The 18,693-nt window shown below is 58.4% G+C and overlaps 1 protein-coding gene across 3 annotated transcripts in view; it reads right to left on the reverse strand.

The window, feature by feature from the left end:
* ZBTB16 (zinc finger and BTB domain containing 16) overlaps positions 1-14,376 on the reverse strand; it is a 54,272-nt gene extending 39,896 nt beyond the window's left edge. The window contains exons 1-2 of one of the 3 annotated variants that reach the window (XM_030964914.1): positions 14,248-14,376; positions 12,180-13,517 (exon numbers count right to left, since the gene is read on the reverse strand). In XM_030964914.1, the coding sequence (XP_030820774.1) occupies positions 12,180-13,447 (1,268 nt within the window). In that variant the 5' untranslated portion in view covers positions 13,448-13,517; positions 14,248-14,376. Of the gene's footprint in view, positions 1-12,179; positions 13,522-14,009; positions 14,113-14,247 lie in introns of those variants that run through there. The other 2 variants (XM_030964912.1, XM_030964913.1) reach the window with 2 other exon arrangements.
* Positions 14,377-18,693: the final 4,317 nt, after the last annotated feature.

An 18,693-nucleotide genomic window follows, 5' to 3' on the forward strand; every position in this document is an offset into this window, starting at 1 on the left:
AAAGTTTATACACACAAGGAAATGTAACCAGCAACAGACACTGAAAATGACAAAATCATCACTTGTTAATACAAATATTATGGATTTTCCAACAAACACCCCTAAACATGGGATATTCTGGCTGCAAAACACATCTGGAGGCAGAAGCCTCCACATGCTCCAGCCACCAAACAGTTCTCTGTTCACTGCTGAAGAGCATCCTGAGGAGGAGGAGGATGGTGGGGAGAGCGCACTGACCACTGCCACATGGCACAGCCTGAACATTACAGCTCCTATAAAATAATAAAACCCCAATGCTGGGATGCAGAGCCAGGATGAGGCAGAAGATAATGCAGGAAGAATCAAAGGGATCTGGCAATCCAAATGGAGTCTTGTTTAATGAGTGCTGCCACAGGCTGTCGTTCCACAGGCATTAACATCCATCGTTACCATCCCCTCGAAGAGCACACGGTTATTCCCCTTAACAAGGTGACACTTGCAGCTAACTCATGTCTGACCCAGACAGCCAGGGCAGACGCCGTGTGAGAGGTGACCAGAGGTAATTGAAAATACACTCGCTGCAGACTGGAGCAGAAGGGCTGCCTCAGCAGCAGCCCTCGGTGCAACAGGTGACAGCGGTGGCACCTGGAGGATGACCAGCACGGGCACACGGTAAATCAGCACTTTGCTGAGGCAGTGCTGGGCTGCCTGGGGAACATGGAGCAGCAGAGCCATGGTCCCTGGGTCCCTGGAGCACATGGGCAATAAGGACACAGTCCCTAGAGCACACAGTCCCTGGAGCACACAGTCCCTGGAGCACAGGGTCCCCCGAGCAGGAGGACCACGAGCAGCACAGCTGTGGCACCTCGCTCTCCGTGGCTGCACGCCGCAGCACCGCATGCAGTGCCGGTGACGATGGAAGGGCCCTTCCCCGACACACACACGGATTGCTGGCAGGAAGCTCGCCGTGCACGGCCGCTTCGTTCACTTGGCAACAAAGGTGCTAATGAGGGAGCGAGCTGTTCTCCACCTCCAGCCAGAGGAGGATGCGGCACAGCTGCCAGCGGTGCCACCGGCCCAGCCTTTGGTGCCCCACCACGTGGCAATGGCACCATGGGGGAAGGTGAAAAGCATCCTGAGTGTCATCCTCAGGAGATGCCCATCTCTGCGACCCCTCACTCAGCCCCCCAGCACCACGGTCCCCTCTTCTGCCATCCCCTTCCCCTCTTCTGGCCAGGCAGAGCTGGACTGGTCTCTCTCCCAGTGCAAGGTCCAGTGCAAGCTCTCCTCCCAGCGATGCCTGCACCCTTAGCACACAACCCATGAGAGGCTCCAGCACTCATGTGCTGGCTGGTCCTGGCCCCTGCTCCAGGACAGCCTGCCACAGAGCCCACCCTGCTAAATAATGCATTAGGCAGGGCTCACTGCTGCAAGGGAAGGATGATAAACATTTCTGCACTGCTCTAAGTTACATTTGGTTCAACGCTGAGGGAAGAGCTGCCTCCAGCTAAAGGGTCAGAGAAGCCAGAAATCAATACAGGCGCTTGCCTCTGCATCCTGAGATGCCAGTGTCCCTCCCCAGATCCGTGGGCAGGGTTGGGCTGGGGGAATCCCACAGGCAGGTCTGGGGGCATCCCCTGGCAGTCCCGGTGCTGCCCCACTCTCAGGTACTGCTGACTCAGCACCCTGCAGGCTGGGAGCTGCCAGTGGCCCAGTTCCCACCACAACACCCATTTCCTACAGCCCTGCCCTACATGCAATCTTCCCCACTGCCCCAGAAATTCAAATCCCAAATTCCCCCAAAAAACCCCAACCAAATGCTGCCCTTCAGCTGGGGTGATGATGAACTGAAAGGCTGGGGGAGGCATGGCAAAGTCAGGATAACATTTCCCCATCCCTCACCCAAGGAGAAAACAGGAACCTGGGAAGCAAAACCAATTGCTTTTCACTTTTCTTTCACTGGGAAGGTTTTCATCCAAGTTAAAATGTCCCTAAGATGACTCCTGCTACAGGGCAGCAGGTTTTCTGCCAGTTTCATTGCACATGCTGGTTCCCACTAATACAACTCGTGCAAGAGGAGGCAAGGGCAGTGTGGGCAGAGCTGCCCAAAGAGGCTTCGCGTGTGACAAGCGCCTCTGGTCACCGCTCTTACCCGCAGGAGTGCCCTGCCCTGTGCTCGGCACTTGGGATCTTTTCTAAGAACGGGGAAGGAAGAAAGAGAAGAGGAAATCACCTCGTTCCTGGTAAAAACAGCAGAACACCGTGGAGGGGGGAGGTGGGCGGGAGATGCAGAGAGTTTCGGTTCTGAGCACTGGGCTGCTTCGCAGAAAGGGGCCCCAGTGAGAGGGCCAGTGGCTCTGTGCCGTGCCCCAACCACCCGGGACCCTCCCTGGTGCCGTGGGGCCGGCAGCACCGCGGCGGGGCCGAGCAGCGGGCACTGCCAGGGGCACAGTGCCGTGGGTGCAGGGTCAGTGAGGCACTGCCAGGGGCACAGTGCCGTGGGTGCAGGGTCAGTGAGGCACTGACAGGGGCACAGTGCTGTGGGTGCAGGGTCAGCCAGGCACTGCCAGGGGCACAGTGCCGTGGGTGCAGGGTCAGCGAGGCGCTGCCAGGGGCACAGTGCCGTGCAGTGCCGTGGGTGCAGGGTCAGCAAGGCGCTGCCAGGGGCACAGTGCCGTCAGTGCCGTGGGTGCAGGGTCAGCGGGCGCTGCCAGGGGCACAGTGCCGTGGGTGCAGGGCCAGCCAGGCACTGCCAGGGGCACAGTGCCGTGCAGTGCCGTGGGTGCAGGGTCAGTGAGGCGCTGCCAGGGGCTCAGTGCCGTGGGTGCAGGGTCAGCGAGGCGCTGCCAGGGGCACAGTGCCGTGGGTGCAGGGTCAGCGAGGCGCTGCCAGGGGCTCAGTGCAGCCGTGCTGTGCCGTGCAGTGCTGTGGGTGCAGGGTCAGCGAGGCACTGCCAGGGGAACAGTGCCGTGCAGTGCTGTGGGTGCAGGGTCAGTGAGGCGCTGCCAGGGGCACAGTGCCGTGGGTGCAGGGTCAGCGAGGCACTGCCAGGGGCACAGTGCCGTGCAGTGCCGTGGGTGCAGGGTCAGTGAGGCGCTGCCAGGGGCACAGTGCCGTGGGTGCAGGGTCAGTGAGGCTGCCAGGGGCACAGTGCCGTGCCAGTGCCGTGGGTGCAGGGTCAGTGAGCGAGCCTGCCAGGGCACAGTGCCGTGCAGTGCCGTGGGTGCAGGGTCAGTGAGGCGCTGCCAGGGGCACAGTGCAGCCATGCCATGCTGTGCTGTGCAGTGCGGTGGGTGCAGGGTCAGCGAGGCGCTGCCAGGGGCACAGTGCCGTGGGTGCAGGGTCAGTGAGGCGCTGCCAGGGGCACAGTGCCGTGCAGTGCCGTGGGTGCAGGGTCAGTGAGGCACTGCCAGGGGCACAGTGCTGTGGGTGCAGGGTCAGTGAGGCGCTGCCAGGGGCACAGTGCCGTGGGTGCAGGGTCAGTGAGGCGCTGCCAGGGGCACAGTGCAGCCATGCCATGCTGTGCTGTGCAGTGCGGTGGGTGCAGGGTCAGCGAGGCGCTGCCAGGGGCACAGTGCCGTGCAGTGCCGTGGGTGCAGGGTCAGTGAGGCACTGCCAGGGGCACAGTGCTGTGGGTGCAGGGTCAGTGAGGCGCTGCCAGGGGCACAGTGCCGTGGGTTCAGGGTCAGTGAGGCGCTGCCAGGGGCACAGTGCCGTGCAGTGCTGTGGGTGCAGGGTCAGTGAGGCGCTGCCAGGGGCACAGTGCCGTGCAGTGCCGTGGGTGCAGGGTCAGTGAGGTGCTGCCAGGGGCACAGTGCCGTGGGTGCAGGGTCAGTGAGGCGCTGCCAGGGGCACAGTGCCGTGCAGTGCCGTGGGTGCAGGGTCAGTGAGGTGCTGCCAGGGGCACAGTGCAGCCATGCCATGCTGTGCCGTGCAGTGCGGTGGGTGCAGGGCCAGGCAGGCACACAACGCTCTCCCTTATCTCTCCCACGCACAGGCCGCTCGCGTGCGCCGTGCAGCCGGCCGTGACCGCAGCCCGTGCCCGGCCCTGATAAGATCTGTCACCACGCTGCCTGTGCCGCGCTCTGGCAGCCCAACTCACACAGCCTGAGAGCCGTTGGCAGGGTCTCTCTGCACCGAGCACCCCTCTGCACATCCTCTCTGTGCCTCCCCTCATCAGGGAGCTCTTTTCTGCTACAATTTGCACATCCTATTCCAGACCTGCGACAACAGAATGGCTTAGACTGGGAGGGACCTTAAAGCTCATCCCATTTCAGCCCTCTGCCATGGGCAGGGACACCTGCCACTATCCCAGGTTGCTCCAAGCCCCGTCCAACCTGGCCTTGGACACTGCCAGGGATGGGGCAGCCACAGCTTCTCTGGGAACCTGTACCAGAGCCTTACCACCCTCACAGGTAAAGGTGATGCCTGAGTTCACAGCCATCTCTGTTCCTGCAGGACAGCAAAGCCCTGAGAAACCAATGGAACAGCCAAAGACACTTCCAGTGAAATCTGGAAGGCAACGAGCTGCCCCAAAAGCCTTGTGCTGCCATGCACATGCACTTTCAAGAAGGCCGCCTGGATTTTGGTTGAGTTTTTTATAAACAAAGCCTGTGCTGTGGTGAAACTGGATTTCTTGGAGTCATAGCCTTCCTGGGTTTACTCTGTGCACGCCAAAATTAGTACAACCTGTCCCTAAATACCATAATAAAAAACACGTAGTAAGCGCTTTGCCTTTATTTATGTCAGTGGTGGTTTCAAGCAGGATGAATCATGCTTCCTCCTTAGCACTCCTTTCTAATATGATTTACTATAAATACTCCATGGAGATGAGAATAAGGGAAGGTGACCAAGGGCAAAGCATGTGGAGTCCAGCACCATCCCCAGACTCAGTGGCAAAAGCATAAAAGCACATTCAGTAGTTAGGATGGAGTGGAAAACCACATGTGGGTTGTATCTGGTGCAGCACCTGGTGTGGAAATCACAGCATCACAGAATATCCTGAACTCAAAAGGATCATCAACATCCAACTACTGGCACTGCACAGGACAGCCCCAAAAGTCCCACCGTGTGCTTGACAGCATTGTCCAAATGCTCCTTGAACTCTGGCAGGGCTGGTGTTCGGGAACCACAGAGGTTGGGAAAGACGTCTGACAGCGCTGAGACCAACCCTTCCCTGGCACTGCCAAACCCACCACTGAAGCACGACCCCAAGTCTGGCGATGGACATGGCCTGGTGCTTGGGGCTGGGGGTTTCTTGAGCTTCTCTTTGTTTTTATGCTCAGTTTCCCTTCTCCACAGGTCACCAAGGTGACAGCAAGCCCCTTGCTCCGGCCCAAGCTGCCGCTGGATGGAGGTGCATGTTTTGCAGCAGGGGTGCAGCTCGGTGCCGCGCAGCCCAGCAGCGCCGTGCGGCACGCAGAGCGCTCCGCTGAGCGAGCGAGCGGGGTTATCAGCGCTGCTGATACACGCCGATAAGAGCCCATCTCCGCGCTGACACCCGAACAAAGCACGGCGTTTAACGCTGATTTATGGCGGCCGGCCGGCTCTAGACGGGCTCTGCGCTTTGTGCCTACGTGGAGAAGCTTTTCCTCAATCGCACATTGCCGGCTTGTTTGCTAAACAACGTGCCAATAAAACAGCAATGAGACAACCAAGGCCGATGGAAACCCGAACCAGCACAGCAGGGCGCGTATCCAACCATAATCTACTTAAAATCAGTTAAGAACACTACAGCGAAAATGATCCGGGCGGCCCTGGCCCCTGGCCAGCGCGTAAGCCTGGGCCACAAAGGCTCGCTCCCGCAACCCCGATTCTAGGGCAACGCTCCCTCCTTCAGATGCAGAGTGACCTCTTGCCAAAACCAGGAATCGACGTCTTGCGAATGACGCGGTCCAACAGCACTTGTGTTCTTCCAAAGGTACCTGCTGCTCTGCTGTCAGCACAGAAGTTACCCAGAGCGCTGCCACCGCGAACCAGCGCGTTCCACGCCGAAACCAAGGGGTTCAGGCACGCCTCAGCCTGGATAAAGATTATCCAGAACAGACACAGAGGTGATGCTCCTGAACACCCCACAGCAGCTCTGAGCAACTGGGCTTGAGCCTGGGAACAAAAGTAGATGTCACGACTGCACTGGAAACTCATCAGCCGATGTGAAAAAAGGTGTCTGGCCACACGCAGACTCCCCTGCCATGTCTGCATTTATTCCAAACGATGCGAGAACCTTTCCCCGTTGCTCATATGATATCCTGTCTGAAATTCCCTTTGTGCCACCCTCCCTGTTTCAGCTGGTACCTGTCACACCACCAAACTCTACCAGGGCCAGGGTGCACACCAAGCTCTGTCCAGGTCACTGGCTGCAGAGTGGGATGCAGATCCCTTCCAGCAAAGGAGGGAGCGATGCCCTGCAAAGGACTGATCCCACCATAAAGTGCTGAGCCAGGCTGGGGAGAAGAATCCCTCACCGGCAGAGTGACACAAGCCAGGACTGCCGGGTGAGGAGGAATGAATGGAATAGGCTAATTTACACAGGAAGTGAGCACTTACCAGACCCTTCATCCCAACACACAAAACCCTCTGCCATATCTGGAAGCAATTACACCCAGTTAACATGATCTGCCTGCCACTAAAATTAACTGCAAACAGAAATATTTTTCACTTTTGCAACAGGAGATGCCACGGCCCCGTGTTTGGCTGCCGGGAAATATTTAGTAATTACTCATTTAAAGCCTCTCTTGAAGCTGTCAAGGGGGGCAGGGGGGGAATAAAAGAAAAATCTTGCTAATTGCAGGCAAAAAGGAAAATGCAGATCATTTTACTCTATCCAAGGAAAACAGATTTACAGACTGGTGTAACTAAAGAGCCAACATCCCACAGAAGCAGAGAAGGCTGCAGGAATGCTCCGTCACCAACAGCCCAGGCTGCTCTGCACCACTCCCGTGGTCCACAGGGAAAGGAAGAAAGGGTGGACAGAGTCACCCCTGAACCAGCACAGGCTCTCTGAGGGGCCCTCTGTACAATGCTGCAAAGGCATTGTAACCAACAGCACTGTACGAGGTGTAACGAGGACTGAGGGTGCTCTGCAAATCTCATCGAGCTGTGCAGCAACGGCCAGCTCTGGGGAAAAGCCACCCAAGTGTCCTCAGTGCAGCAGGTTTCATGCACTGGGGTCCCAGCCCTGCAGCCAATGGGGTCCTGGTCCCTGGGAACTGAGCGGTGCTGGGGAAGGGGCTGCACCCTGGGCAGAGAGCAGGCAATGACCCCATCACACCCCTGGATGTCCCTCTGCAAGGTGTCAGAAGCACCAGGCATCATGGCCACGAGAAACCAGAGTTTCACTGGGCAGGGGGAAACAAACAAACTAACAAACAAACAAAAAATACACAGAAATAGGTGTTTTCTGATGGGAACCTCAGAGCTTTGCTTTCAAATGCAGTGCCTGCATAACTAAACTGATGCAGGATAATGGATGGAATTATGTGGAAGCCAAAGGGGGCTTTTCTCCCTCCACACTCAGAGCTGAGTATGGAAATGGTTAAGTCACCCACTGAATAAATCAAAAGTTCAAGGCTGCAACATACCACGTTGTATTCCCCCTCTGCCCATGACAAGAACCAGAGAGCCCCCGAAATCCCAAGCATCCTGCGCGGGGTCTCGGCCCGCGCTCACAGGTTACACGCTCGGGGTCAGCGCAGTGGACCTTAGCTGCAACATTCATTTCCTGAGCGGGGCACGTCCCCCTGCCCATAAAGCTAATCAGAGCTTCCTCGCCCGGCTGCCCTGCGCCTCGGCCCGGCAGCGGCAACGCTGGTTTCCATTAGCCCCTTATGATGCCAGGTGCCGCTAATAAGGCCCATCAGCAAGAAACAAGAGCTGCCAGGTCATCCTCCAACTCTGGAAGTAATCATGGGCAGAGTTTGGGGGGCTGCTGCCCTGGCTTTTCCTTCCCTCCCCCACTTGCTTTCCATTTTTCCTCCTTTTTTTAAAAGTTAAATTGCAGTGGAACATAAATTGACAAATGCTTAAAATGAAATAAAAAACAACTACTGTATTCGGCTACTGAAATTAACACTAATAACATCTCACAAAGCACTTGGGATCCGATTTATCACGTTTATTGCTTTAATGGTACACTGCATCTGTTTCTCACTGTGACATGCCGAGCAGTGCCAACGTGCCTAATGGCATTAGCAGTACAACGCTCAGCTAATCCAGGTGGAGAGAGGGGAGGTGAGGCTGCCAGAGGAAGAGCCAAAGGCTGGATCCCCATGGGAAGCTGCAGTTTTCCCAAGCAGGAGCATTTCAGACTGTGGGAGCATCGATCCCTGGCCCTGAACACTGGTGCTGCTGGTAGCAGACAGGCAGATCCACTGCTTTTCTGTCCTTTAACGGGAAAACGGCACAAATCTGGAGTTTGGGGTACAGCGGCTGGCCAGCAGCCACTGGGGTACAGTGAGCCTCCTTACCCTTGTCCTTAAACCCTCCATTGGAGCACACACCTTTAGCTGACAGCTCAGTCACGGAACCTCAAAATGCAGAACAGACCTGGCAGCTGGAATGGAAGCTTTCCCCAAGGTACATCCCCCCATATGACAGTGAGGAAAAGCGCCTTCCTCCCAAAGTCGCCCCATGAGGAGCACTGACCCACCATTACCAGGAGAGCACTTTTTCCCTGCAGCCCAGCATCTCCATCTGTCACTGACGCGCGCGCTGCCCGCAGCCGCATCGCTGCGGTGGGGAACTCCTGGGCAGAATCCCCCACTGGCTTGGGGTCCTTGGCTGTGCCATAAATGAAGCGTATGGGATCACATCCCCACTGGCAGCCTTCCCAGTCACTATCACTTTATAAAAGACATGGTTTCATTTTTTTAAGTTTTAAGGTGTTTACCTTCCTGGTGACAAATTATGCCAGGCTCAGGTGGCAGCTCGGCACCGCTCTCACCTTACAGCTTGGAGGCATTCCTTCACAAAACAGCCCCCAAAAGGGCCACTGAACTATGGCTTTTTTGCCTGCAATTAGAAGTGACGATCAATACTAACATTAGATTAAGTTTGAACTTTGCTGAACCCAGAAGGAAATCTTTTATAAAAAAAATTAAAGACTCGACGACTCAATCTACACTCAATTAGTCAAAATCATAAGCTTGGTAAGGGAGAAAGAAAATGGATCACGCAGCAGCCAGTGGGTTCAGGGACCTGAAAACCCTGATCAGAGGTAGTGCCCAGGCTTGTGGTCACTTGGCCCCCTAAAGGTCACAGCTCAGTGCTCCTGGGTATGACAGGGCACAGGCAATGCTGCCACGAGGCCAAGGATTTGTGTTACCACACTGGGCCAGGGCAGATGACTGTCCCTCGGGCACTGTCTGTCACCCAGAGCCAGCGGCCCCCGGTGCTCGCTGAGGCCAACCCAGCCCTCTGCTCTCCTTTTTCCTGCACGTGCTTCCCATACTAATGAAGACAGGAACAACACTCAGAAGGCTCCAAGACTATAAACATATATGTTTACACTTCTATAGGCATGTGTGTGTGTAAACAAACAGCCCTGCCATATGCATGGGCTGCCTGTGCTCTGCAAACAGGCTCAGCACGCAGAATGAGTGGCACTGGCGCTGGGTGGCTTCGGGCTCTGTCACCTGCTGGGGCTTGGCACGTGGAAGCTGTCACACTGGCAGCCAAACACCCCATGGAACAGAGAGGTACCCCTGCCCCTGCCCCCTGGCCCTGGCCCCCAGCTCAGCACAGCTGGGAACAGCTCTGATCGGGCACCTCCGCCTCGCATCGGGGTCGGAAAGCAAAACCACAGCAGCGAGAGCACGGCAGAAGGAGGTCAGGAGAGTCAGCGAGTGACAGCGCGCTGCCCCCGGCACATCCTGCCCCCCTCCAGCGCTGGGGAGGTGCTGCCCAGACCCCAGCACAGATCCCCCGGCCCCCTCACCACCAGACAGCAGAGAGAAGAGGAGCCCACAGCCAGCACGGTGCAGCTGCCACCAGAGCTGCTCCGGCAGAGCTGCAGATCCCAGCCCAGCGCAGATGCTGTTTAACAGCTCCATGAATACAATAGGATCCCACAAATCCTCCCCAAATGGTAATTCTCACAACGTATTAGAAAGCAAACACTATAAAAAAGCCACATGAGACCCTGTCTACACACAAACCGCCTGGGATTTAGACTTTGGGGGCCGGGGAGTGAGTTCATTGGACTGTTACCCAATGCCTTTCAACACGGACGGTCTTACAGATCAGTTTAAACACGGCTCAAAGGATTTGGCTAACCCTGCAAAGTTTGCCAGCGCCAGGTAATCGGTCAGAAAGCAATAACACACAAACAGAGTTCGGTGCTGGCTTCAGCAACTGCCTTTAAGGCTCCACTGGAGGGGCCAGTGCTGAGCTGCATGCTCCAGGCAGACCCCGAGCCCCGCGGAGCGTGGCGTGTGCCCAGCCTCACGTTAAGATCATGAATAAGTGAGAAATAAGCTACGGCTGCAGCCGCGGCTGTCAAAACAGGCTGAGCCCGAGAAGGCGCTGTGAAATAGGGGCTGCCGTGCTGGACAGCTGGGCCATGCTCCCTCGTCTCTCGACCCCGGGGGAAGGGTCTGACCGCGCAGCTCTCCCTCCCTCTGGACAGATTCACGGCTGGGCACAGCAGCCTCCGGACAGCCCCAGCATCGCCCCCACTGCGGCCACAGCAATTGCTGCTCTGGGCTTGGAGGGGGAAAGGGAGAGCCTTGAGACCGTGGCGGAAAGGCACGTTAAAATTCTCCTTGAGCCCTCACTGCAGCTCTCCCGGTGACGTTCGGTCTGCATCACCGCACGGCCGCGGCGGCTTCGGGGACGTAATCAACGCCAGCCCGGCTCTCCCGCTTGCCAGGGGGGGAACAAAGCCGACAGCGGCTGTGCCCCGACACGGAGCCGAGCAGCCTCGATGGGTCCCTGCGGCAGAGCGAGGGGCGATGCTGCCAGCACTCGCGGGGCCGCGCAGGGCGGAGGATCTCGGCTCGGCAGCTCGGCTCCCGCTGAGCCCGGAGCGTTCCGGGCGGAGCGCACCGGGAACCGCCGCTCCGCAGCCGCTATCCCGCCCCGCAGGCGGGCGGCGAGCGGCACCGACTGCCCCGCCAGAGGCACGTGCCGGCACGGACACCGGCCCCGGAGCCTTGTGTGCATCAGCACTAATTAACCTGTTGATTCATTAAAAATCTGACAGGGTGCGCAGCCAGGGGAGGCAGGGAGATGCTACGGCACCGTGCCGGTGATGTCTTCCCTAGGCGGGACGCTGCTGTCCTGTCGCGGGGCTGCAGCCACAGCGGGGGCCAGAGCAGCACGTTCAGAGCCATGGGATTTGACTGGCGACGCCGATTTTGGTATGGTAATTAACGTGGCTCCCTTCCCCAGCCAAATGAGGGAACAAGCCCTGGTCCCTGAACCACGAGCAGGAGGCAATAAAGAGCGGAGCACTGAGTTCACGTGTAAGGAACCACCACCGGCTCCCAGCCCGGAGCAAGCCCCCGGGTGCGGGGCTGGGAGTGAGCACAGACCCCCAGTCCGAGCAGGGGAGCCCCGAAGCCGCATCTGCAGCCACTGGAGGTTCAGCCCTTCACCTTCCCCGCAGGGACAGACCCGCGGCTCTGCGGCAGCCCGAGCCCTCTGCGCTCGCCCCGGCGTTACCCAGCCTGACCCCCGCGCCACTTTCTGCGAAGTGTAAATGTTTCATAAACCGGAAAGCTGAGCGGCACAAACCCCCCCAGGCTGGCAAGTCGGCACATGTTGCCACCGCTGCCCGCGCTGGCGTGCCCCGGCACTGGCACAGGGGGGACCAGCTCTGAGCAGAGTGGGCGAGCGCTGCCTGTCCCCACTGCATCTCTGCACACGCAGATCCCTAAACTCAAAGGGTAGCAACTGTGAGCTGCTTGGTTGATGCCAGCCAGGGAAACTGGTGGTGGTTATGCTCGCAGGAAACACCGACGGCCTCAGCTCATCCGGGCCATCCCCAGCCAGCACTCACTGCAAGGAACCTTCTGGCACGGTAACCAGACCTGGGGGAGCTGCAACAGCCATCCCTTTGAGAATGCTACTCCAAAAGCTGGTTTTGGGGTACGTGATGGAAACTTTGCACCAGCACGTATGACACTCAGCCAGAAACCGAAACCCTCTGGCGAGATCCTGGCTGCCCAGTGCAGCATGCCACGGCACAGCCTCGCACTCACCTGTGCTGCTCGAGGGTCTCGTTGTCCGGCAGCTCTGCCCCACACACGCTGCACTGCTCACCCAGGGCTCTGCTCTCTGTCTTCATGCCGGCTGCCAGCTCCCCCAGCTTGCTGAACAGCTCCCGCTGGATGAAGCCCTGGGGCAGCAGCCCACCATAGGCACTGAAGTCCATGGAGACAGCCAGGGCCGGCTGCACGTGCAGGGCAGACGCCGCAGTGGGCGGCACGCCGAGCACCGGCTCAGTCTTGTGGTTCGGCAGCAGCGAGTAGATGCCCAAGGGCTTCTCTCCCGGGGCAGCGGCGCACGGCTCCGGCCCCAGCGGCAGCCCCTGGCCGGGCTCAGGGGGTGGCTCGGCACCCTCCTCACGGGTGTAGTGCAGTTCACGGGCACTGGTGATGACACTGCTGCGGGTCGGGGTGCCAGGTCCTTCCTTGCCCTTCTCATCAGGCTTCTCCCCACTGGAGGCACCGGGCTCGGCTGTCCGGGGGCTGTCATGGCTGGAGGCCTCATCCACCTGCATTGCTTCAGTTTTGACTTCGGCGAGGCCAGAGGGCCGGCGGGTGGTGGCAGAGCGTGAGTCCTCGGGGGCACTGGGTGGCAGGGCGCCCTGCAGCAGTGACTGCCCGATGGTCATCAAGCTGTCCACCGCCGCCTTGGTGGGGCTCATGGAAGAGAGGGAGCAGTAGGATACGGAGGCAGAGGGGCTCTGCTCCACTGTGGCTGCCAGCAGACTCTGGCTGGCCATGCCAGCATAGCCACCATCCTCACCAGTGGGCTTGGAGATGAAGAGGCCCTTGATGTACCTCGACTTCTTCTCCTCCTCCTCCTCAGTGGTGGCAGTGGCACCTCCATCAGCCATGGCGACCTCGGTGTCATTGTCCTCGGAGGCCTGTATAGTCTCCAGGATCTTCAGGCACTGCTCCTCCAGGTACTCAATTTCCAGGATCTCGGCAGCATAGAGCAGGTCATCCAGGTCCTCGACCTTGGCTTGTAGGGTGGCAGTGTACGCGTACTCCAGGATTTGCTGGAACGTCTTTGGCGAGAGGAAGTCCAGGGTATAGTGCTGGCTGTTGCGGTGGAAGAGGATCTCGAACATCTTGCTGGTGCAGGCCAGCACGGTCCGGTGCGCGTGGAACTCCTGGCTGTCCACCATGATGACCACGTCGCACAGCGTCCCCGCCAGGCGCATCTGGTTGGCTTTGTGCAGCAGCCCGGTGGGGTGGCAGGGGTTCTGCAGCTGGATCAGCCCCATCTTAGTCAGATCCATGGCGTGCCCCAGGCTCACACATCAGGGTGTCTCGCTGTCGCTCAAATCTGGGACCAGCTTTGTGTGCCGACTATCTGCGAAAACAAAAGGCGGAGGGGGAGAGGAGCAGAGTGGAGCGGGAAAGGGGGAGCGAGGAGGGAAGAGACGAAAGAGAGAGAAAAGGGGAAAAAAGAGAAAAAAGGAGGGGGAGAGAGGAAAGCCGGGGGCAGAAAGGAGAGGAGAAGGGAGCAGGGAGTAGAAGGGAGTGGGGAGAAGGGAGCGGGAAGGGAGAGGGAAGTTAGCCCGCAGCCCGGCAGCGACTCGCCCAAAAGTTTCCGCGCTGCTCGGCGGATCCGCAGCTGCCGGAGCCGCGTTCCCGCTACGGCCGGCCGGGGAAGGCAAGGGAGGGAAGGGAGAGGAAGGTGCGCATCCCCCGCCGCCGCCCGGCTCCAGCTCCGGCCGCCCCGTCCCGCCGTCAGCGCGGCCCCATCAGGTGCGCGGCGAAGCGGCGGAGCCGCAGCCCCACGGCGGTCCCGGGGCGGGGGCGCGGGGGTCCCGGTGCCGCCCCCTCGCCCGCACTCACGGCGGCCGGCGGCTGCTCCGGCAGTTCGCACTGCCCGCTCTCATCGCCGCCGCCGCCGCTCGCCGCGCCGCGCAGCAAATCACGGCGGCGCCGGCCCACGGGCCGCCCCGCGCCCGCGTCAGGCCGCCCCCACCCACCACCACCCACCGCCCCCCGCCCTCCGCCCGCGCCCCCCGCCCGCGCCGAGCTGAGTGCGGGCGCCCCCGCCCGGCCCGCCCCGCCCCGCGCAGCCCCGCACCTTGCGGGGAGCGAGCGGCGGCGGCTGGACAGCGCTGCCGACAACAAACATGGAGGAGCCGGAGGCGGCGGCGGGGAGCCCGGCACCCGGAAGCCCGGCGGCACCGGGGAGCGGCACCGGGCCCCGCGGCGAGCGGGGCTGCGCGCCCCGACGGGCTGCGCCCACCGCCCCGACGGGCTGCGCCACCGCCGCGCCCGCGCCAGACAAAGCCGCCCCCCGCGCCGCGCCTGGGCGGACCCCCGAACCCGGGGGTGGAGACGGTAAAAACCAACCTCAGAGCCCCCTTTGGGGTCCGGTGGCGGATTCCGACCGGGAGCTGCGGTGCTTGTGACATGATGTGACACCCAGCACGTTGTCGCCCCGACGAAGCTGGTTTTTCTTTCCCCCCCCCCCCGCGATAAAATACTGACGCCGTGACGGCACCGCTTGTATGTAGGGGTGTGGCGGGTGCCCGCACCCCAGGACGGGCCAGGGGCTCTGCCACAAGGGTCGCCTTCGGGAAGGGAGGGAAACACACCGGGAGCTGCCAGCCGCACCGTGACACCGACAGCAGCGCCAGGCAGCGGCACGAGCAGCGGGCCACGCACCGAGCGAGCTCTGCGTGCCCTGAGCATCCTCGACCGAGGACGTGCCTCAGCTCCTTGGCGATGCCCACGCTCGGAGCACCCAGAGAACCGCTGTAATCCTCGGGGCAGAGTGGCAGCCGCACAGCTCTCCCTCCTTCCCTCCCTCCCTGCCTCACCCGTGGCGCAACACAGCCAGCGCAGGGCCCGGTGTCTTCAGCTAAAACAACAAACGCGGACGGCATTAGTACAAAGATACCCTTGGGGTAAAGCAGCGCAAATGTAATCTAAGGAGAACGTTATGGGGAAGTGTGTTTATAATTATAATGGGATTTAATGTACTTTGGGACCAGATGATAGCAGTCATTTAACGAGAACAGCCTAATAACGGAGGCCTCACGATGCACGGCGGCGCTGTGTGGGTTATTAGACGTGTGTGATAACGCCGTACTATAGTTAAGGGTAAGGCATCAGCTTACTCCTATTTTTTCAGGGGTTATAACTCTGCCGCTGTAATTGGCAGAGAGCAGGGATGCTCTGCACAGGCAGCCAGCATGCCTGCAGGATGGGGGTTTTTAATTGTCTCAAACTGCTTGAGTTCCTCCCTCTTCCAGACTTTAAAATCCAAACAGCTGAGAGGGGGAAATAGTGAGGCACTGTGGTTTCAGGTGTTTGTTTACCCTTCTCTAACTTTTAAAAGGCTTGATTTCAGGACTGAAATTTTGCAGGCAGTTAGGGGTGTGTTTTTAGTGTAGCTCACATGAAATTAAGCTGCATGAGTCCCATTAGCAATAATGGAAATCCCACGGCTAAATTCCCAGGCAGCATCCTGAAAATTAACCCCCCAGTCCTTCCTGTCAACTGGTGCGTTGCACTTTTTGTTGCTCTCTAATACATATAGTAAAAGCTACTGAATTGTTTAAGACACCAACTTCCCACAGCCACCGTTTGCTGAAGGCAGAGACCAGCTTGGTGACCCTGAGCAGGGACACCCCACATACCCCGGCCGTGGGGCTGCCCAGAACCTGCAGGCCACAGGTGAGGCCCACAGAGATGCTTGGAAAGCTACAGCCATGGCCTTCAGGGTCATTTCCCCATGTCCTGGCATGGGAGTCAATCCCTTGTCACTCCTCCCGGTACCTTCCATTTCCCTCCCATCTCTCCCCATCAGTTTCCAATTTATTTACTTTTCTGATCTTAATCCCCACCTTGTAGTGTAACGTGTTTATTAGAAAGGCACCAGCAGCTAAATGAAGCCAAGCTGGGCTCCGTGTTAAGTAGCAGTCACGCCCAAGTGCCTCTCCATGTGCCATTACTCCGAGTGATTGAGGCAATTTCTTCCTCCGCCACGAGTTTCACTTGTAAATCTCTCAACCAGATACGGTGCAATGATGTGCTGCCTGGTGTGATTATTATTAACCTCCAGCATTAAACCCCTGAGCGGGTGGTTCCTCAGGAAGGGCTTTCTGTGTGAGGAGGACCAGGTGAAGCATGGACATCCTTCCCAGGAAAATGAGGGATCCATTCAGATCCACTTCTAGCTCTCAGCCCTATCAGTTACTTGCACAGGGAGACACGAATGTTTGCTTCCCCAGTGGAAATATCCTGGCCAGCAGCACCAGGTCTGTGGGAAGACAAGGACTGGGCAACGCAGCAGCCTGCATTTTGAGGGATGATGGCAAAGGCAGCCTTGGGATGCTTCTACAAGAGGCAGCTAGTGAGTGGAGAGGAGCAGTCTCCACAATTACAGTAAGAAAGGAAATTCCTTGTTCAGGACGCTTAGTCCACAAAAAACATCCTGGAAGACAGCTTCAGCCCGAAGGTGCCCCAGCATCATCCACTCTGTACGAATGGAGAGGGAAGAGGAGCAGCTCCTCTCCATCATGCCCAAACCAACAGCTTCTTCCACTCTCTGCAGAAAAACGCCCTTGTCCATCACTCACAGTCCTCCAGTGCTGTTAGACACATAATCTCCCCATTCCACCCCAAACAGGCACGCAAGGACACAGCTCCGACTTCTCCGGCTTTCTAGGCCCTGACTTCAGCTGTGCCCACCTCCTGTTCCTCCTGCTCCTGCAGAGAACCTACAGGGTGGGGGACAGGCACATTCCCATGTTTTTCTAGGACTAGCTGTGTTTTGCTTTTGATGTATTAGGAGTTTTCCAGTATACTGAGTTTTCCAACGCTGCTGATGCAGAGCTGAATTATGAAACACTGGAACAAAGATGCTGTGCAAAATAAGATCTGTTTCAAATTCATGAAAAATCCATAATTTGCAAAAACTGATTTTTGATCTCACCCTGGACCCAGAGGAAAGTTCACAGCTCCTGAGCCCCTGTGGCACGCTCCCAGGAGCAGGATTTCTCCGGGCATATTTGCTTTGCTGGGAGCTGGGGCAGAGCGCGCTGCTCTGCTTTGGCGCGCGGCAAGCTGACAGCTTATGAAAAGATGATTAAACGTGTTAGACTGTATTTTAAAAAAAAGCCTAAATGCACAAAGCTGTTTGCAAGGGGGAGGGTGGAAGCCCCGGGAAAGCTGCTCACTGTGCAGCCACGGTGCATTAAGCTTCCTCTGAACCCCGCTGATGAGCACCAGACTCCGTCCAAGCGCGCGGACACCGGACCCGTGTGCGTTGTGGCAGCCCGGGGGAGTGGAGGGGCCAAGAACAGGCCCCTCATTGTGCCCTGCCTGCTGCACAAGGGGAACCTGAGAGTCACGCTGAGGATGCAAGTGGATGGGGGGCTGTGGCCTGGGGTGGTGGGATATGGGTTATCCACACTGAGTTGATCCCAAAGTAAGTTATTTTTGGAGTCGGCTGTAGCCAGCCCAATGGAGCTGCGCAGGATCTGCCCGCTGTTGTGGGAAAGGAGAACCACACAGCCTGATAGTTCAGACAGAGCTGACTGGACATGTGTGGGCTGTCACACTGCAGAAACCCTTGTCTGCCCTTCCCCACATGCCTGGGAGCCTCCCGGCCCTGCTGATGTGGGATGCTGCCCGGCCACGCTCGAGCACGCAACGGAGGCACGGCAGCAGCGACGAGGATCAGCGTGTCACCGCCACGTGAGCGGGCAGCCAGCGTGCCACTGCAAACATCCACAGCTCCCAGCGAGGCCGCTGCATCCCCTGCTCTGTGCACAAAAACCCTTCCTGCTCACGAGCACTGCTCCAAGTCACAACTTCGCTGGCACACAGGCATCACGGAATCAATGCCATCCCACGGAAGGAGTGGATCAGTATCCCTCTGGGACTGTTGAGAGGTGGGTTGTGACGCACAGAACGCAAGTGCCAGGAGATACAGCTCATGGAGCTTTGTCCCTCCGTCCTCCCCCCTTCCCGTGCCAGGTTATGGATGCTGCAGCCCTAAGACAATGAGGCTAATTAGTGGCTTAGGGCCCTGAGCCTGCCAGGGCTGGAGGATGAGCTGAGCAGTGACTCAGGAGGGCAGCAGCCCGGGCCAGCCTTCCCACATTCCTCCCCTAAATCCCCCACACAAAGGGGAATTTAGCCACAGTGACTCAGCGAAGGAGCACAAACTTTACAGCCGGGCTTCGAGTGCTGTGTTTATGTATTCCCCCCCAGCAACGCGCTGCTGGGCTTGTAATTAAATAAAAATGTCTCCCTCTAGCAGGCTGTGACCCAACCATCAGTACAGGACCTATTTTTAGTGTTACCCTCGGTACGTATTCGAGAGAGCTCCAGCCAGAGGTAGCAGCTTATGAAGCCCCAATAAGTGGGAGGGGGGTGGCCTTGTTTAATTTACTGTGTAATTATTTTTCCTCTTTTTCTCTTCTCTTAACCTGACACACTTGATGTCTTGCACGGGACAAGGAAAGAAATGTGCTGAGGCATTAAATGTCAGCCCCGACTTTATGGCGCTGTG

Source organism: Camarhynchus parvulus, chromosome 24 (genome assembly GCF_901933205.1).
Source record: "Camarhynchus parvulus chromosome 24, STF_HiC, whole genome shotgun sequence".
NCBI lineage: Eukaryota > Metazoa > Chordata > Aves > Passeriformes > Thraupidae > Camarhynchus > Camarhynchus parvulus.